This window comes from Arvicola amphibius, chromosome 6 (genome assembly GCF_903992535.2).
Source record: "Arvicola amphibius chromosome 6, mArvAmp1.2, whole genome shotgun sequence".
Classification (NCBI taxonomy): Eukaryota; Metazoa; Chordata; class Mammalia; order Rodentia; family Cricetidae; genus Arvicola; species Arvicola amphibius.
Genome location: NC_052052.2, coordinates 43,019,963 through 43,042,397, shown reverse-complemented (window position 1 = coordinate 43,042,397; position 22,435 = coordinate 43,019,963). Strand labels below are relative to the sequence as shown.

Below are 22,435 nucleotides of genomic sequence, written 5' to 3'. Positions count from 1 at the left end.
TACCAAAATAAATGAGCTCTAATAGGAGAAGGTGGGACAGTAGAAAAAGTACCAAGCCTATCTGGCTGGACTAACAGCCAGTTCCCTATATAGTCCTGGACACTCCCGCATTGTCCCCCACCCCTACCTTCTGCCCTAGGCCTGGGCTGCCATTACCAAAAACCCTTTTTCATATGCTGGATTCGAGCTGTGCTCCAAAGGGAACCACAAGCAAAAGAATATTATCTGCCCCCCTCGGAGCTTTGGTTTATCGCCGTCCTACCATGTGTCCCCTCCATTGGACACTTTCTGTGTGGTAACCCAATCCTTCTAGCGTATAATATTGTATAATCTTATACAACTGCAAGAGAAGTTAAGACAGGACTGGGCGTAGGATTTGCCTGGAGGAGAAAGGACAGAGTCAGATTTAGACATGAGCCTTCTAAAGTTTGCTCTTACAAAGTGTGAAAAATCAACAGCCAAGTCATAAAGAGATCCAAGAGAATCAAAGGAGCAGCGAAGCTGCTGGCTCTCCTGGGCCTCCTAGAGGCTGTCTTGACGGAGAGTGAGCTGAAAATCAACGGGGAAGTGCAAGGAAATACTTGACAAATGGATGGGAGTGTACTTTGTGGCTCAAGTAGGTCAGGGTAGAGAGTAGGGCGAGTCCCCAGATCCACTGTAAACGGCCTATTTGTAGAAGACTGGTCATGCTTCAATTGTTCCGTGCGGAGAGAAAATTCCAGTATCTTCTGAGCAAACAGAGACAATATAATGTTCTAGGCCAAAGCAGATTTTAACTATTTTTCTTAAGAGAGAAGCCATCAAAAGGCTTATCAGACAGATGTGGTGGTGCGTGCCTTTAATCCCAGCCCTCCGGAGGCACAGGCAGGTAGGTCTCTGTGCAGGACAGGCAGGGTTGCATATAGTGAGACCCTGTCTTACTAAAACACCAAAAAGGTTTATGTATCAATTGCTAGTGCTGTCTCTAATGGGTCCTTCCATGCCGTGAGAACATCCAACATGGCCAGATTTAAGAGGGAGAAAATGGTTTCACCTATCAACATTGATAGCAGCAGCACAGGCTAATATGGCTCACCTGGGGAACAGTTCTGTCACATCAGCCACGGGAGACCTTTAACAGGTACAATGAAGTCAGCTGATTGTGCTGCACATCTTCCCAGGGTAACCAGACACTTTTGTTCCTCTTTGTGCTTTAGGAAGGAATAAGCAACTTCAAGGAACTTCGAGCCAAATTTCAAAAGTTTGATGCCCCACCTCTTCCAGGACCTATTAAGTTGCCAGCTGATGTTTCTGGAAAGGAGGACAGGGGACACACACAGCCAACTCAGAATCTGGCTATCAGGAAACGTCTCTCCTCCCCCCACCATCAGCCCCTACCTTATGCTTCTGCCGAAGTGTCCCGGCCTCTTAAAAGCCAGAAAACAAAGTCGACCCAGAGAGGTGATATTCAGAAGAATTCAAATTCCTCGGGACCTCTGGAAAAATCTGCTGTGTGTCCTGCAAGAAATTCCCAGAAAGCTGCCGTGCCATTGGATGCGAGTAAATCAAGATCCGAGACATCTAGCGAGGGCAAAGGAATGGGCATCAGCAGCTTCAGATATAAGCTTTGGAACTGGGAGCAATTTTCATCTCAGAAGAGTGAATTGTCCCCAGCTCCTCCCCTAACCAACTCTGGGAATAAGGCCTTCCATCTGGAAGGGCAGAAAACTACGGCACTTGCTCATAGAAAACCTGAAAACGGCCCAGAGGCAATAAGAGTCCAGACCCTTCCTCCCCAGAGCCGAATGATGGTCCAGAGAAAATCACCCGTGGCCTCTGAACCCTCCCCTTCGCCACTTCCTCAGCACGGCAGGAAAAGCACAGAAAGCCCTGGAGCTGAGGGGAGCCCCAGGAGCAGCCTGTGCCAGCCTGTTTATGAATGTGAGCTTACCAGCCCGGTTCAAGGTAAGAAATTAAGTCCAAGTCCCCATGGGACCTAAGACAAGCAAGACCATTGTTTTTCTCACCCTAAGCCTGCAGACTTGAAGTAGATGCAGCCTTTGCAATGGAGATACAGCATGGCTGTGTTCGGCATATCGGTTAAACTGTAGTCTTGGGCTTTTTTAGTTGGCATACCTGTTAAATTGTAGTCTCAGGTTTGAGCAGGTGTTTAATCCAGAATTGCAGGGTGGCACAGTTTGACTGCATTTGCACTTGAATCCCAGCTCTACCTACTACGAGCTGTGTGAACACAGGTGGTTTATAAACTTCTTAAAGCTTCGTATGCTCTAGCATGAGTCAAATTCATCACCAGCCTTCTCTCTGTAGAAAACAGCACAAAACTCATTTCAGGGTAGGAAACCTAAGAAGGAAACTCTCGTCTCCTGACCTTCCCATTCTTTGCTTTGAATTCGTCAACTCTGGCTCTGCCCTAAAAGTATGTTCAGCATCCCTCAACTTCCGTCTCTGCCCAGGGTCTAGTCTCTACCATACTTTCTCTCACTGGGCCATTACCAGCTGCTTTCCCTGCTCTCACACTCCTGCCCCCTGGTGTTCTGTGTCCAGTCCAGTCACCCGTTCCCTGTCTCCCATGTTCCTGTGTCCGCCCCCCAGCCTCAACCACCACAGACATGGTGAGCTTCTAAGTTAGCACCAGGTCACATCACCCTGCTGCTCAAAATCTGCCCGACCTTCTAACAGTGCCTCACAGAGTTTGGTGCTGGCCTGCTCCTCCATCCTCCTTGTCTCCTGATTCATTTGCCACGCAGTCTTTAGACATAAGACGCCGGTTCTGTCCCAGGACTTGGCACAGATCTGCCTGGAAAATTCTTCTGCATGGTCCCTGACCATGACCTCGTCCTCCTTTGTAGTCTCTGTTGCAGTGACCCCTGCTCTGAGTGGACTCTTTAAATCATCTTCGTGGTTCCTGTTACCCTTGGACTTCTTGTAGTTCTGCGGTTTCCTCATGGCCCTTGCCTCTCCCCAGTAAGGTGTCACACACTTATTTGCTTCTGGAAGGTGGCGTTTTCAGAGCATAAAATTTATCTCACCCACTGCCTTATCACTCAAGAACAAGATCAAGTTAGGTCTTCAAAACATATTTATTTAGTGATTGATTGATTAATTGATTGATTGGATGGGTGGACGAACTGACGGATGGCTTGATATATGAGCGGATCACCCACACACATCCTAAGGCTTCTCCTTTTCCTTAGGATAGAAACTAAAGTACAATACCCTTAATGGCCTTGCATGTCAGTCCTTGTATCTCTGACTTCTCTTTCCCTAGCTCATCAGCCTATGGTCTCCATGCCAGGTAGCCCTTCAGGACTCCCTTCTTCATTCATTCCTTCTGTATCATTAATCTCTGTTATTATGATGAGCATCCCTGAAGCCAGGACTCTGTTTCTGTCCTCAGTTCTCGCTCCAGCTCCTACAATAATGCCTGAAACACAGTAAAAAAAATAGGTACTGATGACGATGGGAAGCAAGGTGACTGAAAAGAAAGATGTATAGGGAAAAGCAAAGGAGGGTGGGTCATCTCCCAGGCACAGCTACTCTGGAGCATTTAATGATAACCATGTAGATCAGCTTAGCACAGTGCTTGGGGGGAGAAGTGCATATCCAGTTAATAATTGATATGTTTTGTTGATTTTTATTAAAACTAAAATTTCCAACATTTTAACAAACTTACAGTTATAGCCTAAGAAGGGAGCAATTTAGCCCTGAGCTTCTGGAGATGTGACCTCTAAAGGAAGGGCAAGAAGGAAACTTGGCCTCCCGTCTTAGTCTGCAGAGGACACAAACTCCCCAGAGGCACATATGAAACACAGTCTGCTTGTTTAGCTTGGGCCCGTATAGACAACTACTGCATTGTGTAAACCAAGAATGAAGATCCCCTGCTCATTAAAAACATTGTGTCCTTTCTGTCAAGAGAAGTGTGACATATGATTTTTCATGTATAATCATGGAATTCCTGTTGGCGTCGTATTTATGAATACAGAAAGCAGAGATACACACTATTGAGACTGTGTCAAAAATCTGAAGACACTGAGTTCAGAGATCCTAAGAACCTTGAAGCCAGAGCCCTGGAATCTCAGGGATCGATTCCTAGTCTGCTTTCCAGTCCCATGCTATTTGCTCAGCCTGCGCTTGAGGAGTCTTTTCTGTGAACAGTCACGGTCCCTCCCATAAGCCAGGAAAGAGTCCCCGCAGAGGCTCCTGGCCCTGGCACAGACACAGCACAATTAGCACTACACCAGAGCGTGGAGATTAGAGAGCGTTCGCCCTGGCCTTGGTTCCAGAAAACTCAAGAGGACATTTTTAGGGATCTATCAGTGGAGTTCAGCCAAAGTCAGCATCTCAAAGTCAGGAGGGGCAGACATAAAGTCTCGGATAAGAGCGAGTCGCTGATGGCTTTTAAAGCCAGGGCTGGGGCCCTGAGAAGCCAGTGGTGTGAGTGGAAGATGTGTGCACTGAAGATTGAGAAGCAGGACAGGGCCGTGTGGTGGACATAGGAATCCAGGGTGTGCTGGAATGGTAGAGGAGCAGTGAGTGGGCCGCGCTGAGGGTCAGCAAGACAGCGACGTGAGCAGGTGCGTGTCTGGGACTGCGTGTTCTCACTGCCGGACGGAGACTAGTCAGAGGGCCAGCAAACGGGTCAGTTTTACCTAACAATGTAAATAACACCCTGCGTGTTTTCTTGTCCACACTCAGAAAAGACAGAGAGCAGGCTTCACAGGCTTCCCAAAACAAAGCCACTGCCTTCCATTGAGACCCTCGGTCCGCCTCCCCTGAAGCCTGCAAAACCCCCATTTGTGAACCTCCAGGCCTTCCACAGGACAACTGCTGTCTCCAAGACCCTGAAAGAAGGTAAGAAGAAGCGCAGTACCTGCCCACACCAGCCAGAGTCTTAGCCCAGCGCCTGGACGACGTGCCCCTTCCCTCTCCACCCCACTTCCGTGTAGCAAGCTGGTCTTCCAAGGGGCTGAACATTTTTACTGCTGTCTGTATGTGCAGCTGTGGCAGTTTGCCCGTGAAATGACACATGGGGGTAGGAATTGGTCCCTTATCACTCCCGAGCCGGTCCACTTCCCCCTGGGAGTACTGCATTGCACCACTGGGAACCTGCCCAAGAGGAAGAAAATGAAAAGTTTCCAAGTAAAAAAGTAATGAACCTTTATGTGTGCTGCACAACCTGTGCTGTAAACAGTCATTGAAGGAGGAGGAAGAAGAAAAGATGGGGCAAAGTCAGTTTAAGCTTGACCCGACATATTTACTGAGGTCTCCTTGTACCCTGTGCCCCGCATCCTCTGTAGGATGTGATGCATCCTTGGAAGCCATGTTTCTTTTTGTCTCTCCCTCTGCCATTTAGGGGAACACCTCTGGTCCTTTCTGTTCCTCCCTCGGCATCCTCCTCCTAATGTCTGAAACACCTTTCCTTGCTCCCCCACTGAACACGAGGGGAATGCACACTTCAGGCGCTGTGCAGCGGGTGCCGCGCAGGGACGTTTGTTTTTGTCATGGCCATCAGTACAGCAGATCACCCGTGTGGTAGCAGCGCTAATACAGCGATGGTTGTTCATTTGTCTGCTCTGGGCAGCTTCACCGTTGAATCCCTCTAACTCACTGCCTCTCATACTGAAGCCAGCATCGGAATCACCCGAGGACTTTAAAAACCTCATCCCCAGAGTTTGTCTTCTTGTGGGATGAGATTAAAAAGGCATTTGCCTTTTAAGTGTGCTGTGGTGTGCTGGTCCGGGGACCCACACATGGAGATCCACGCATGTCCCAGGTCACCTGCAGCCTTACCCTTTAAAGGAAAGTCCCCACTCAGGGACAGAGCTTTCCTGGGTGTTTAATGGTAATGTGGCCAGCTCCACATCAGGGAAAACTAAGTGTGATTTTTTTTAAAATTTATTATTTTGTTTGTTTTTTGAGACAGGGTTTTTCTGTGTAGCCCTGGCTATCCTGGAACTCACCATGCAGACCAGGCTGGCCTCGAACCCAGAGATCTGTCTGCCTCTCTGCTTCCAACAGTGTCTTTTATAAACATTAAAGGACTCAGGCTTCAAATTATTGCTCCAAAAGAGAAGATAGCTGTCTAGAACAAACCACTTAAATCTGTGATAATAAAAAGAGGCTTTGTGGATCTCAGCTCCTTACCAGTAGCCATTTCAGTTTGAGCCTGGTACTCGCTGAGCTTCCTTTGTCTGTCATGTGAAGTGGGGGGCTGTGGTACCTCTAATCTTGTGGGATGGTTACGAGAAAGTATATTGCTCATGCCTGGCACACAGCACATGCTCAGTAAATCTCTGTCATTTAGAACACATGTGGGGTAGCCCCTCTCCCAGGCCACGTGGTCAAAACAAGCAAGGCAGAGAGAGGTGAAGCCTACACAGGGGGTCCTGTCCTTAAGGAAGCCAACGTGTCCATAAAGAACACCACAGATTGTAGGTATGTGAGGCTGTGCAGAGACAGGCCTCTGGGAACCAGCGTGGGAGCATCATTCCCTTTAACCAGCCTGCCACCAACACCCCCTTTTCCTTCTGCCTCTTGCTCTTGCAGTGACTGCGAAGGAGAGCCCCCTGCTTCCAGACAGGTGAGTACCTGTTCCTCTCCTCCACTGGGGTATACTCATGGGCCTTCTCAAGCACAGTCAAGAAGTCCAAAGCCAGCATGTGTATCCCCCAGAAAGGCTGCAGGAAGAACAGACTTACAAAGCAAACCGCAAATCTTGGTTTTAAATAAAAGATTAAATAAGATGCATCTGACGGCAGCACTGATGCTAAGTTGCAAGTATCATCCTCTGAGGTTCTTGATGTTTCTTAATTGTCCAGGTGGGTTTAGTATATTACAACATTGGCCCTTCTTGGTTATAAATCAAATAGGAGGCTAAAGAATGCTCTGGGCAGCTATGGTGTTAGGAGTTGGAAATGGGTAAAAGATGCTCTATTTCTCATGCCCCCTCCTGAGAATGTTGTTATGAAAGAGTCAAGTCATTAATTCACTTAGCCAAATAATATCTCTTGAGACTTTGAAGTGCCTGCCTTGTGCCGCCTGGTTTTTGTGGGCTTGCTCTTTTGCATGCCTCTTGGGGGCTGCAAAGTTGCTGCTACAGCCCTCATTTTATGACCCCAGATGCCTAGCTTCAGAAAGGCCCCACTTGCCAAGGCACGATTAATTCCGAGGTGCCCAGACTGTTTTGACTAAGCTTCACCCCCTCATGGGGATGTTCTTGGCAAGGGCAGTATCAGGAGGAGAAGCGAGCTGACACACCAGCCTATTCCAGCTGTGCTATAGGATGTTCATAGTCGTCAAGCATGGTATCTAGAGTAGAGAAACCACATGATTTAGAGTGGCCCCAGTGAAAGCGCAGCCATATTTCCTCAGGAGGGACCGGGAAGGCTTTAGGGAAGCATTCCTCTATTGTAACATTAGTAATACTTAGAGAAAGCAGATCTCTAGTACCATGAGTCCTTGGGGACAGCACATGTGTTATCGGACTGATAGTAGTGCTGGCGGGAGTTGCTCACGTCTGCAGCTCAGCTGAAGCTGACTGATTGAGAATGGCCCTGGGACTGGATATGTAGACTTGGCACTGACCGTCATCACGAGGCTGAAATGGCAGCAGACAAGCCAGACAGTAGCATAAACACTCACTTTCCCAGGCCTTCCGGGGGTGACTCACTCACCATCCAGTGCTCAAAGCACCACACGGGCCGAATCCAGAGTCAGACTGAGGGACACTGAGGACTCGTGTGCAAAAGGATGAGGCTTGAAGGGAGGGCAGTAAGTAGGGCTGTTCATCCACTCTGCCCATCAGCGGAGAGGGAACTCTTGAGTCCAGTGTAGAGGAGGAATGTTTGCTCGGTGTACTTCTAGTGAAGAGGTGCTATAGGAGGGGACAGGAGGTGCCGGACATAACCTGTCTTTGTGGACCAAGAGAGCTGAGTGGAATCAGAATGTGGACAGTATAGACACGGGGTTGAAGAGCAGAGAGGAGCCTTGTGACGTACCTTGTATGCGCAGGGATTGTTGCAGTAGCCTGTGCTGCCAGAGTCTGGTTGTGTTGCGCTAGACATAATTCACGTGCTCTGGAAACTCCTAGTGTGAGTCCATTTGAAAGCGTTGAGGGCAAGGGTGGGTCGGCGAAGCTGCAGTTCTGTGAAAGAGATAACATGGAAGGCTCTCGCAGTGGTTCACACCGGCCGCTCAGTGATCACAGGCCCGGGGGGCAGCTGAAGCGGCGGTGCCCTCTGTAGTGCTCTGAGCCAGCCTGGTCTCACGGCCGTCGTTCTGGAAATATCTCAGAATGAGTGTAACTATGCTGAGCATGTTGGCACTAAATGAATATTTCTCTGGCATTTTAACCACGGCAACCGCAAGTCATTTTACACCGAGAGCTGTGAGGGGCCTTCGGGAGACAGTTTCCTGTGCGGCCCTATCTTCCTACAGGATTTATGAAGGCAATTTTGGCTATTCACACTGGCTTCAGAACACAACTCCCATCTGAACTTTTTGTTATATATGAATTATGATATAGGCACATATGAATGAAAGGCAAAGGAGATAAAGAAGAAGCACAGTGCTCAGGTGCATTCATGGAAGAGGAACTAACTTGAACTCTGTCCTACACGATAAGCAGGGGGTAGGTAGGTCCACTTAGCCTCTTTTGTGCCGTTGTAATACAGAAGTGAGATCTGAGCAGGGTGTTCCTCCTGGTAGCCCACACCTCTGACAGGGGGCTGGATGATGGATGGACAACATGACGAACAGTCAAGATAGAAATAAAATTAGGTACAATAGCACATGGCTATAATCCAAACACTAAGAGGGCGGAGGCAGGAGAATTGATAGTAGTTCAGGGGACAGTCTGGGCTCATAGTGAGATCCTGTCTCAAAAAGTAAAGGAACAAAAACTAAAAATAAATAAACAAATAAAGCCAAGATGGGGAAAACGTGTTTAATATAGATGGTAATAAAGAGGGATAAATAGGGAAAAAAAGTATCCTGTTGTGGAAAAATAATCGATACATTCAGATTATAAACTGTATCCATCCATCTGTACCTGTAGGCTCTGATCTATAGATCCAAATAAACCTTAGATGAAAAAAGTTTGGAATAGATTCTGTGTGCTAAGCATGTAAAAAAAAAAAACCATTTTCTTGTCCTTATTCTCTCAGCACATGGTGTCACAGCTATTTGCATGTGTTGGTACCGCACCGGCATGTTAATAAGCTAGAGGTGATATAAGTGTATGGGGGTAGGTGTGTAGATTCTACATACATACTAACCATTTTATAAAGTGTTATGGGGCATCTGTAGCCGTGGTGTTTGCAGGGGATTCTGAAGTAATTCCCTGAGATTCCGAGGGACAGGCGACTGTATATTAAAATCTTGCTAAGGAGTTTGGACTTCGCCTTGTCAACGACAGGACAGGTGTTAGCTTGAACATATAACTGTCATCATGCCCAGCAGCCTTAGATACAATTTCCATGGAAACTGGCTCTTGCTGGAAAAGAAAATCTTCCTTGTTCATGTACTGACCTTCAACACAGATATTAAACTTGGGCACAGATTTATCATAACTGGGAAAGAACCTGGCAGCTTTCTAATATAGCCAGGCCATGAGCATGAAGATAATAAGAGCGTGGGTTTTGAATCCCAGCTCTACCACTTAACATTTATAATAGTGAGCCTGCCTTAACCGCTGCAAGCCCTGTTTCTGTTCTGGTGCAGCAGCGAAATGAGACAAGGACCGCCAAGTGTTCAACACAGAATCTGGCCTCCAGAGCAGCTCACTGAGCATCATACAGCATCCCAAAGGACAGGATAAAGTGAGGCCCCTGCTTCCCGAACCTCTACTGGTGTGGAACTCAGTGGCTGGAATACTCAGTACCTTTCTTTCTTTGTTGGATCGGGTTTTAATTCATTTAACAAGTATTTCTCCAGTACATTCTGTATACTGAGCAGTCTTTCAAAATAAATTGGGAGAAAAATTGACCTCCGTACCCCAAAGTTTCAGCCATTTGTCCCAGCTGAGCTTGATTCTTATGTATAACAGACAGGACTTTTAACCCTTCTCAGGACAGCACTTTCAGCATAGACTATCACCTCTCCCTAAATGAGAACACTTGTCCTTGATCTTTGGAGATGAAGTGTTTATATTTTCGCTGTATTGATGGGGGTGGGGTGGGGGAGAAGGTCACACATAATTATCTTGATAAGAGTTCAGTGCCATCAAAGGTGGCCGTCGCTCATTTCTGTACCTCTTCCTACTCTGTGTAAAAATCTGAGAAGCAATGCTGTGCAACAGAACACGTACACTTCCGGAGTCAGAGCAGTAAGAAGACCAAGCCCCTCTTCCACACTTGAGAGGAGGGGCAACATGCCAGAGCTTTGATGTTCACGTTTGCAAATGGACATACAATACTATTTCCCTGACCGTGTTGTGGGGACCAGTGTATACACCAAGCCGTGCATGAATAACGCCCAGGGAATCTTAGCTACTTCTTCATCACAGCCTCAACATTCTTGTTTGTAGCTGAACTATTAATGTCTCGTTAGCTCGCCACAGGGATCGAGCTCTTTAGCAAATGCTCCTTCTCATTGATCTTTTGTGCAAACCAAGCTGGCTGGCATCCCTCTTGAATCAGCAGTCAGAGTCTGTGTGAACAAGGCAGGTTGGTCCCTGGGCAACAGTTAGCTTTAGGTCACTGTCAGTACTTAGCAGGGCTGGCCAAGGTTTTATTCATGAGCTATAAATATGGCTTTCTCCCATTAAAAAGTAGCAGAGGGTAATTCTGATCAGGGAATGTCTGACTTCGATGAGAGAGAGAGGCCATTTATTTCAGGAGTAGAGAAAATGCCCACATATGGGGCCTCTGAAGAGCCTGCAAGTGTATTCATAGGAGTCTACCACTGTCTTACTTAAATATTTATGAATATTTAGTATCGTGTGTGTGTGTGTGTTAAAGACAGAGTCCCACTATCCAGTGCAAGCTAGCCTTGAATGTAGAGATCACTCTACCTCTACCTCACGAGAACTTTTAAAAACGATTTTAAGATTTATTTTGATTATTTCTAATTATGCATATGTATGTTTTGGTATGTGGGTATGAGCCACTGTGTGCAGTTATCATTTGAAGCTAGGGGGTCAGATCACCCTGGAGTTGGAGCCAGCTGCTTGCCCCTGGGTGCTGGGAACCAGGCTTGGTCCTCTGGAAGGGCAGTGTACGAAGGGAGCTTTTTTATGCTTTGTCTCACAAAAGTTTAAAATACTGGTATCAATTTATTTCCAGTCACGTGGCTGGTCTCTCACACCTGGTATTTTGGAACAGGCTTCTGTATCTAGGCTCTGGCCTATGCCTACCCCATGCAGAATGAAACACAAAGCTTTCAAGGGCTGGAAGCCATTTGACAGTGTCCAGGGCACTCTGCACTCAGAGCAGGGAGGGGTTCGTCCCATGGAAGTGCGAGCAGGTGCCTCACATGGGGTAAGGAGATTAAAACAGTGATAATAGCACTAAGAACAGCCAAATGCATTCACAGCCCTTTTCTGAAACAGTCATAGAGAAAGCTGTTAGAGAGTATTAGCATAAAACTGGGAATTGAGAGGACCAAAGGAAGTTTAGAAGGACCAACAAAGGCCTGTTGTAGGTGATGACATTTGGCTTAACCCCTGAATAAGAACCCTGTCCACTCACAGAAACACTCTAGGAGAAGACTCAGAGTCTCAAAGGAGACCCACCAGACAGGAAGCGATCGTGGCTATAGCCCAATGAGCAAGGGGACGGTGCAGGAGAATATCATCGGTCAGGGGATAAATTTTGGCATTTTTCCTAAATGTCCTAACAAGTCAAGGGAGAATTTCAAACTATGGAGTAAGGTGACAGATTAATAGTGATACAGATCACAATTAGGTTATATAAATAATAAATTTAGAGAGGAAATATGAAGGCAGCTCAGAAAGTCATTAAAACAACAAAAGTAGCAACATTCATAGTCTGCTTCAAGTCTTCACTTCTGTGTCCATTCCTCTATTGGTAGTCCATACCCATTTCAATGGGTGAGAAAATCGAGTCACAGAGAGGTTAAGTAACCAGTCCTGGACGCGGAGATAGAAATGAGATTAAAGAAATCTATACTGGAGAAACCCAGCCATTGTTGGCTCGAGTATTGGGGATGGGGTGAGGGCTGATGGGATTCTATGATGACTTCTAGTTATTCTGTTTCCTTCTTGATTGTTGTTAACAAAGATGAGAGCGCTGCACATAGCCCATGCTTAACACAAGACAAGAATGAGTTTTCTGGAAGCTGCTCGGACTGTTTCTACTTTGTAGCAAGAACGATACAGAGCTTGTCAATGTGTCTTTGTCTTTGTGGCAGACCTCTCAAGGCCAGTTTTTTTAACTACTTTGTTACTTCCCTGAGAAGTTGCATGGCAGGAAATCAAGATGAGGCACCCCATCTGAGTGACCAACAGCAAAGGAAGCTCCTCTGGTTCTGCCCTGATATCTGGGGGCACGGGACCCCCAGAAACTCCAGTCTACTTGGTTGGAGTGCTTGGTGGGAGGGAGGAGCAACTGTGGAGAAGGAAGTTTTTGAAATATATATTCTATAGAATTTTAGATCCAAAACATTCTGATGACTTCAGTTTAAATCACTTCAAAACGTCTTCCTGTCCTTTTAAATTAGACTTCAGGGGACATATGACAGCCACCATGTGTCCTCCTTTTCACAAGGGCAGTCATGTCAGGAGAAAGGAACGCACTAGAATACCTCTCATATTTCATGTTTTCACAATCCTGCCCTTGAAACGCGCACCCGGTCACAAAGCCCTATACCTCACACTGTGTCCCTCCCTCATTCTAAAGCTTCCAGCCATAGTCATGCTGCAAAGAAGTGGCTTCTAGTGGTTCCTAGGCCAGACCTAGGTAAAGGGCCCACCACACTCCATATTACAGTGGATGTTGGACTGGGCCAACTCATAACCCTGGTCTGGGCCTGGGTATTTGCAGGGTTGGTCAGCCCGCCAGCTCTCCCTTGTCCTCACCACCAGGGTGAGCTCTCCAGCATTGCCCTGGCTAGTTCATGCCTCACAGCAATGAGCAAGAGATGGGGCCGGTTCTCCTGCTTTCACATCCTCAAGGTCCCTTCTCCCACACCTAAACCTTCAGGGCCAGTTCTACTGTGTTGCCCAGACATGGAGTAGGGGACACTCTTCCTGAATGCTACAGCTGATGAGGGGCAGGGCCAGCTCTCTCACCCACCTCAGGTGTTGATGGGCAGAAGGGGAGGTAAGGTACATGGCAGATGAGTGATGGGAACAGCTCTCCCATGCTCACAGCTTCAGGGCTGGCTCAACCATATCTCTACCAAAGGGGTTGGCTCTATTTTGCTGCCCAGGCAAGATACGGGGCCTGCTCTCCTAAGTATTGCAGCTAATGGGGGACTGGGGCAGCTATTTCATGCACCTCAAGCATTGATGGGGAGGCATCTCTCCCCCACCCCTGCCACCACATGACAGATGAGTAATGGGGACAGCTCTCCCATGCTCACAACGTCGGGCTGGCTCATCCACACCTCCACCAATGAGGATGGCTCTATTGTGTGCAGCCTGCTTTGTACATAGGTCTATTCAGTAAGGTTGACTGGAAGCTAATCTTTAAATATGGCCCCGCGCCTGGCGTTGCTTAGACTTGTTATAGCTGTTAGACTCATGCAAGGAAAGTATTATTTAAAATCTTGTTTCACAGATGAGAAATCAGGGATTGTGATATTTCTTATCTTGATTCAAAGTGTGATATATGTGGAGGTTCCTTAGGATATGAACTCAGGACTTTATTAAGGATTTTCAGCTACACTGAACTCTCTCAGACTTTCCAACAGGAAGAGTTTTGGAGGAATCTATTAAACTACAAACTTTGTACGAAAGGGTCATCTGTGGTTTTCATCTCTATTTCTCAGTTCCTGTCATGCAGAGATTTATGAAGAATAATAATGAATGGCTAAACAATGGGCCAGAGGAACATCAGATGAACTCAATGAAAGAAAGATGGTTGGATTATATGATACACTTTCTGCTAACTTTTAGGCAAATGATGGTAGACTTCATTTTTGTATCTTGTACTGATTTCCATATCCCGTGTTATAGCCTTTTTATTGTTTAAGCTTAGTGAATAACTGAGTTTAGCTCTTTGTGTTTGCTTGGGAGCCATGTGAAAATGGGGTTCACATGGAGCCTTTTATCCTCCTCTCCGCCTAGAGCCCAGCTCCAAGTAGACTGCCAAGACATTGTCCTGATTACTTTAGCTTTCCCTGAAGACATGCTCTTCTTCTGTCTCTGTTTTTGTGGACTCATTGCTATATGACTGACCTCACCATGAAATTAGTCATTAAGCATTTGTTATCCATTCTGAATTTATAATAGAAGCCTAAAACAGCGAACTTTTGCAGGAGTCCAGGAGGTCCTTCTTCGTATGTTCTGGCCATTGATTCTCCGGGTTTTTCTTCTAGTTCTTGTCTCCCGCGACTGATTCCTTTCAATCTATGGAGTAACCCGTGGGCAACTACCCAAGCAGGCTTACCACACTTCTGCAGAAATCCTAGCCTTCTCCTTCTTCACATCATGTCCTCCTGGCTCCTGCTTATCAAACATGATCCGTTTTATTAATTAGGTAATTCAGTAATTATCAGACCCAAGTATGTGCCCGCCATTGTTTAGCCTCTGCCCTCATGCAGAATAATTTTTTTTTTTCAGTTGGGGAAAGACAAATGAGCCCATAATGACAGACTGCAAAGCAGTGTCAAATGTATCAACATCAGCTTTCCTGCTTCTAGCTCAGGTTCCTCACCCAAGCTACTAAGCTCATAGATGTAAAGGAAGGAGGCTTCCTGTCCCTAACAAGTTATTAGCGCTGTGTATTTAACTCCTTTACTGTTCAGATGGTGAGGTTCCCGAGTATAGGGACCTTGCAGTACTCTCCTTCATGTTCTGGAACAGGAGGTGCTAAGTGGGAAAATGCCATGATGCAACATTATCTTCCCTGACCTGGGCATGTCTGAAACCATGCAGTGTGTTTCTGAGCATTGACGCCGTGCCCCCGAGCTTTCAGGTTTTAGAGCATTTCTGATATTGAATGATCAGATTAAGGATACCCAACTGGCAAAATGTATGCAAATATTCAAAACATCTGAGAACCATGGAAAACCAAAACAGTTCTGTCCCCATGATTTTCTGATAGGATGTACTGAGTCCTTGTTGCTGTGGATACCAGAAGGTGACACGCTTGTCAACTAGCTGTCGTCAGCATGCCAAATACTATATGAGGTACTGGGAACCCAGTGTGATACAAGGTGCCACACGATCCCATAGCAGCAGAGATCTAAGTAAACTAGGTTTAAAGGTCAGAAAAGAATTTCTAGATTATGTCCATGATTTATAGGCAGAAAGTGACATTTAATGGTATGTAGGCATAGGTGGGGAGGAGGGCTGTTAGGAAAAGGGCATTAGAGAAGCACAAAGGTGGGATCTGGTGTAGAGAGGAGCTGGTCATACAGAAGCCATCCGAGGCTCAGGCGCTGCCCTTCAGAACCTTGAAGCTAGCAGCAAACATGCTGTCCCTGTAAAGTGGAAAGGAGACCCACATGGTTAAAGCTTGGCAACCAAGGGGAGGACAGCTCCCTGGGGATGTGCCCAAGGATGAGATAAGATGGGGAGTTTAACGTTGTATGTTTACATGTGTGTATGCACATGTGTATGGGGACCAGGTGTCAATGGCACATGCATTCCTCAGTTGCTCTCCACCTTACTTTTTGAGCCAGGGTATGTTGCATAAGTTCTAATTGGTCTTAACAATAAAAACCCAGAGTCAGATATTAGGGGTGGATGCTGAAAGTTCAGAGAAGCAGAGCAGTTGGTTACTAGTTCTCACCTCTACGAAATCCTCAGACTGAATGAGGACTTGTCTCTACAAGTTCCCAGACTGAATGCTCAGAGGGAATGCTAAGGCTGACTGCACTGAGCTCCTCTCTCTGCCCAGCCATATCACTCCTGTCTCCACCTCCCTAGTGCTGGGATTAAAGACGTGGGATCCCAAGTGCTGGGATCACCTTTGTGTGAGCTCTGTTTCTCTTTCAGTCAGATTCAACCTAGTGGAGCCTAGGGTGGCCTTGAACTCACAGAAATCATCTGCCTCTGTCTCCTGAGTGCTGGGATTAAAGGTGTGTGCTACTACTACCTGGCTTCTATGGCTCTCTAGTGACTTAGCTCTGCACTCTGATCTTTAAGCTAGATCACAAACAAAATATGACTACAAGGGTGTCTCGTAGAAACTGCAGCTTACTCTTCCCCTAGCTTGGCTGGCCTGCAAGCCCCAGGGATCCTGTTTCTGCTTCCATAGTGCTGGGATTGCAGGCATTTTCTGCCACACCTGGCTTTTTTATGAGTGCCGGTGTTGTGAACTCAGGTCCTCCTTTTTGTGCTTCAAGCACTTTACAAAATGAACCACTCTCCTAGACCACTAGGATTGTTTTATCATTGTTTTTTTTTTCTTTTATAGAAAATAGGAGGCCTTTAAAGAATCATAGGAATGCATCTAGATTATATTTCTACATTATTCTAGGTGCTATGTTGAGAGGAGATTATAGGAGGGTAAAAGATTACGGCATTAGTAGGTTTCTTACAGAGAATGGAGTTTGAGAAGAGGCATTGGTGATACTGCAGGGAGCGTAGTCCCATGTTTAAAGAGTACCGGGGCAGTCAATAGGCTGCGGGAATGGTAGGTATCTGACATGATTAGAATGGGTAGCCGTAGGGTATACATACATGGGCTGGGCTGTTGCATGTAATAGCTGTTCAATGAGTGTTGACTTAACAGTAAACTCTCATGTTCTTCAGCTGAGACTCGATTGCACCCAGACTATATTTACCATTCTTTGTTTTTTTTTTCCTGTGTTCACCACATCTTATAAGAACACTATAAATAAGAAGAGGGAGTCAGTGTCTCTTCTGAGACATTGTAACATCAACTGGTTTGCACTTGAGACCCTCCCATCCACTTCCTGAGTGCTGAGATTGCTGGCCTGGACCACCATGTCCGGGTTAAAAATTCTTCCCTAGGCTGGAGATGTGACTTTGTCAATAAAGCACTTGCCACTTGAGAATGAAGACCAGAGTGTGGGTTTCCAGAACCCACATAAAAGCCAGCTGCAATAGTGTGTGTCCACAGTCCTGCCGTTCCTTCAGCAAGGTGGGATGTGGAGACAGGAGAACCCCCAGAAGCTTGTGGGCTAGGTAGTCTGGGAGGCACAGTGCCCAACAAGAGACCATAAAGGGAATAAAAGCCTGGATTTTAGAATTCTTGGACTCTACGTACTAGCTATGTAATGTCAGAAAATTTTCCTATCCCCGAAACTTCCATTTTATTCCTCGCATAGGGTTTAGTGAAATCCCATCCTACCTTGTAGGGTTGTAACAGTGGGATAAAAATCTATCACCCTAACAGAGCAGTCTGTGTCTAGCTTGACACAGCAGGGTTGTAGCCATTAAGGCCCCATACTGCAGGCAATGGGAGGACCAGAACCTGACTCCTGATTACAGCCTGCCGCTCACTCAGAGGGTGGCCTCGATTCCTCTAAGACATGTGGGGTTAGATATATGGCGCCGCACAGGGCAGACACCCTGAAATATGGACCGCAGATACAGTTTGTCTGAGTGATTGATCGCCTAGGTCTTGCAGCCGTGTTCTGTGTACTCTGCTGATTGATCGCCTAGGACTCGCAGCCCTGTGTTCTGTTAACTCTGCCGAAGCTGCCACTGCTTGACTGAGGCTCTGCTTGGGCACTGCACAAGGACAAAAGGAGCGCATTCAGAAGGTCACTTACAGACCATCACTGAATGCACTGCGCCTCTGTAATGACCGGTCCAGCCGTGTTTCATAGGTGTTAACGTCAAACACGAGGATGACTTGCCTGTCATGAATCTACCGTGCAGATGGCTTACCGAAGACTCAGCTTGTCTGGCAGTTGGCTCGGCCTCAAACTTTTTGAAAACTATTATTCAAAAGCCCCTCCTAAGCTAAGTTCCCTCCACAAGCTCCTCGTCATCAACCAGTGCTTCATTGTTTTTATTCTCCAGGTTTTCCCTTGCTTCTAGAAAGACTTAGAGTAAAGAGGAAAATCAGATGTGCCAATCAGGCAGTCTGGCTTCGAGACCCAGGTCCCCATGTCACAGCAGTCTAGGCCTAGGTATCCTTATCTGCAAAATGCCCCATGGTGCTGCTGAGAGAGTTAAATTAGGTAATAGTACACAACTTAAATGAATACAGTTTGTGCCGAAAGAAAGAGCCAGGTGCTGTGATCTCAGCTCCGCTGGACACTGACGCAGGCAGATCATTTGCGTCTGGGAACTTGATAGCACCCTGGGAGATATCTTGCCTTAAACAGAACATGGATAAAAGTGTATGACTTGACTGGATGAGAACTGCAGGGGTCCCCAGCTTTTGTATCTGCAGCAGATATACCATTCTCTCCTTAAGCTTAGATAACTGTCTGGTCAGTCCCTGGGGGTCCTCTTTGCTCTAGATCTTAATAGCACCCTTTCCCCCCTCTTAACCCTAACCCTACAACTACTCCCAAGTCCTCCCCCTGCACTCCGTCCCAAATTCATGGTGTCTTCTTTCTTTTATTGTTGCATATGTATGAATATAGAAATAGAGCCTCTGAGTCCATTTAGTTTTGTTTGTATTTAGGATTTCAGGGCAGACCATTCCTATTGGATAATCACTGGAAGCTCATCCCTGGGAGGGACCAGTCCTCCCTCTCTCAGCAGCCCCACGTTAGCAAGTCTATTGGCATTGTCCTGCTCAGGTCTGGGCTAGGCAGCCGTACTGTCCAGGTATCGGGGTGTAACTTCATTGGAATTTCTAGGGGATACAATCTCATGGCAGATGTCCTAGGCCTCTGACTCAGAAATCTTCCCGCTCCGGCTTCCATGAAGTTCCCTGAGCCCGAGAGGCACAGGATCCTGGGGCTGAGCACCCACCCCATCAGTGTTCTCTATGTTTTGACAAGTCGTGTTTTTGATTTTCTGTAATGACCTCCATTGTGAAGAGAAGCTCCTTTGATGAGGGCCGAGTGCTATGTTTACACCTGGAAATTTCGAGCCAGCAAGCCCAGATGAGAGAGAACACAGGGTTTCTTTGTCTGAGTCTGGGTTACCTTTACCCAGTGTGATCTTCTCTCCTCCTGCCTAATAACCCATGTGCTTCATGACTTCGTTTTTATGGGCAGCTGAATGGCACTCCATTGTGTGTATGTACTGTATTGTCATCCATTTGTCAGTTGACGGACACTTAGGTTGTTTCCACTTTCCCGCTATTGTGAACAGAGCACAGAGCAACCATTGAACGTGACTGAGCAAGTATCTCTGGAGTAGGATGTCAAGCCCTTGGGACATATGCCAAGGAGTGGCAGAGGGGAGTCATTTGGTAGATTGGTAGACTTATTTATAGCTTTTAAAGAATGCTCCATACGTATTCCCAGAGCGACTACACCGGTTTTCAATCCCAGCAACACTAAATGAGAGTTCTGCTTCCCCCACATTCCCTGTTGTTTTGTTGATTTTTTTTCAATTCTGACTAGAGTAAAAGGAATCTCAAAGTAGGGTTATTTGTTTGTTTTGCATCTAGTTTTTTGAGTTCCTTATATATTTTAGATAATAGCCCTCCATAAAATGTATAGTTGATAGAAATCTTTTTCCATTTTTAAGATGTCACTTTGTGTGAAGGATGGTGTCCTTCTCTGTGCAGCTTTTTGGTTTCGTGAGGTTGTATTTGTTAATTCTTGATCTTAGTGCCTGTGCTAATGGTGTTCTGTTCTTTTTCTGTGCCAGTGAGTTCAAGAATATTCCCCCACTTTCTCTTCTTTGGTTCAGTGTATCTGGATTTATATTGAGGCCTTTGATCCATTTGGAGTTGAGTTTTGTATATAGGATAAGTGTGGATCAATTTGCTTTCTTCTACATGTAGTATTCCAGTTTGACCAGCACTATTTATTGAAGATGCTGTTTTTTCAGTGTATATTTCTGACTTCTTTTTTAAAATTATATGTCCATAAGTGTATGGATTTGTATCTAGGTCTTCAATTAGATTCATCAACTTGTCTGTTTTTGTTCTTGTACCATGCTGTTTTTATTACTATAGTGTTGAGTACATTTTGAGGTAGGGGATGGTGATACCCCCAGCAGGCATTTTATTATTCAGGATTGTTTTAGCCATCCTGGATTTTCTGTGTCTGTATGAAGCTGACAATTGTCCTTTCAAGAACTGTGAAGAATTATGTTGGAATTTTGATGGGGATTGCATTAAATCTGTATATTGCTTTTGGTAGGGTGGCCATTTTTACTGTGTTTAACATACAAGACTTTCTCTTGCTTGGTTTGCGTTACCCCAAGACATTTTATAAGATTTAGGGCTATTATGAAATGCATTGCTTTCCTGATTTCTTTCTCAGTCTGTCATGATTTTTGTGAGTTAATTTTGTGTTCAGCTACTTTGCTGAAAGTATTTATCAGCTGTAAAAGTTTACTGATGGAATTTTAGGGTTACTTTTGTATACCATCATACAAATGAATATAAAAATTCAACTAAAAATAAAAGTACTTTGACATCTTCCTTTCTGATTTGTATCCCCTTGGTCTCTTTTAGTTGCCCTGTTGCTCTAGCTAAGGCTTCAAGTACAATACTGAGTAGGTGTGAAGAAAGTGGGAAATCTTGTCTTGTTCCTGATTTTAGTGGAATTTCTTTCAATTTCCCGCCATTTAAGTTGACACCACCTATTGGCTTACTGCAAACTGTTTTAATTATGTTTAGGTATGTCCCTTGTATCCCTTTATCAGGAAGGGGTATTAGATTTTGTCAAAGGCATTTTCTGCATCTAAATGAGGTGGTCATGTGGTGTTTTTATCTTTCAGTTGGTTTGTATGATGGATTATATTTATCATTTTACATATGTTGAAGCATTCCTGCATCTCTGGGATGAAGCCAACTTGATCATGGTGGATGATCTTTCTGATGAGTTCTTGGATTCTATTGAATCCAAGTATTTTATTGAGAATTTTTGCATCTATGTTTATAAAAGAAATTGGCCTGTAATTCTTTCTCTTTGTTTTCTTTATAGGGTTTGGGTATCAGGGTAACTGGCCTCATAAAATGAATTAGGCAATGTTCGTTCTGTGTCTATTTTATGGAATGATTTGAGGAGTATTGGTATTAACTCTTCTTTGAAAGTCTGATAGAATTCTACACTAAAACCATCTGGCCTATTTTTGGTTTTGGTTAGGAGACTTTTAATGACTGCTTCTATTTCACTAGGGATTATAAATCTGTTTAAATGGCTTTGTAGATGGAGCAGTGGGGCTGTGTCCCGCCACCTGGCTAGCTTTACACCCGAAATAATTACACAGAAACTGTATTCTTTTAAACACTGCCTGGCTCATTAGTTTCAGCCTCTTATTGGCTAATTAACCCATATTTAGTAATCAGTGTAGCACCATGAGGTGGTGGTTTACCAGGAGAGATCTTAACCTGCATCTATCTCAGAGAGGAGAGGCATGGCAACTGCATATGGCGACTGCCTGAAGCATCTGCCTCACTGCCTTCTACCCAGCATTCTGTTCTGTTTACTCTGCCTATCTAATTTTCTGTCCTATTAAAGGGCCAAGTCAGTTTCTTTATTAACCAATGAAATTAACACATAGACACTTCTCCATCATGGCTTATCTGGTCTTTATTTAACTTTTGTAAGTGGTATATATGGACAAAATTATCCATTTCTTTCAGATTTCCAATTAGTTGGAGTACAGGTTCTTAAGGTGTGTCCTTCTGATTCTTTGAATTTCTTCAGTGTCTTTTTGTTATGCCCCCTTTCATTTCTAATTTTGTTAATTTAGATCTTCTCTCTCAGCCTTTTAATTTGCCGTGGGATTTGTCATTTGTATTGATTTTTCTCAAAGAACCAACTCTGTTTCATTGATTTTTTTGAATTAATTTTTTTTTTATTTTATCGATTATCAGTTGAGCCTTTGTGTCCCAGTATGTGACCCGTTTTGGAGAAAGTGCCGTGAGGTGGCGAGGGGTACTCTTGTTTCTGGGGTAAATGCACTGTAGATGTCTGTTGGGTCATTTTGGTTGTAGCATCAGCTCCAGCATTTCTCTGAGAAGTTTTGTTTGGATGGCCTGTCTATTGATGAGAATGGGGTTTTCACCATCAGTGTGTGAGAGTCAGTTTGTGATCTAAGCTGTCATAGTGTTTCTTTATAAACTTGAATGCCCTTGTGTTCGGTGCACAGATGTTAAGAATTGCGATGTCCTCTTGGGTTACTTTTCTTTGATGAGCATGTAGTGTCCTTCCCTTTCTCTCCTGATTAGTTTTGGTTTGAAGTCTATTTTCT

The 22,435-nt window shown here is 45.3% G+C and overlaps 1 protein-coding gene across 3 annotated transcripts in view; it reads left to right on the top strand.

Annotated features, from left to right (window-relative positions):
- Fyb2 (FYN binding protein 2) overlaps positions 1–22,435 on the top strand; it is a 104,091-nt gene that overhangs the window by 34,188 nt on the left and 47,468 nt on the right. For all 3 annotated transcript variants that reach the window (XR_005285875.1, XM_038334187.1, XM_038334188.2), the window contains exons 2-4: positions 1,197–1,944; positions 4,696–4,851; positions 6,547–6,580. Coding sequence is in view for 2 of the 3 variants with exons in the window: in XM_038334187.1 (XP_038190115.1) it covers positions 1,197–1,944; positions 4,696–4,851; positions 6,547–6,580 (938 nt within the window). In the remaining variant the exon portion in view is untranslated. The remainder of the gene's footprint in view (positions 1–1,196; positions 1,945–4,695; positions 4,852–6,546; positions 6,581–22,435) is intronic.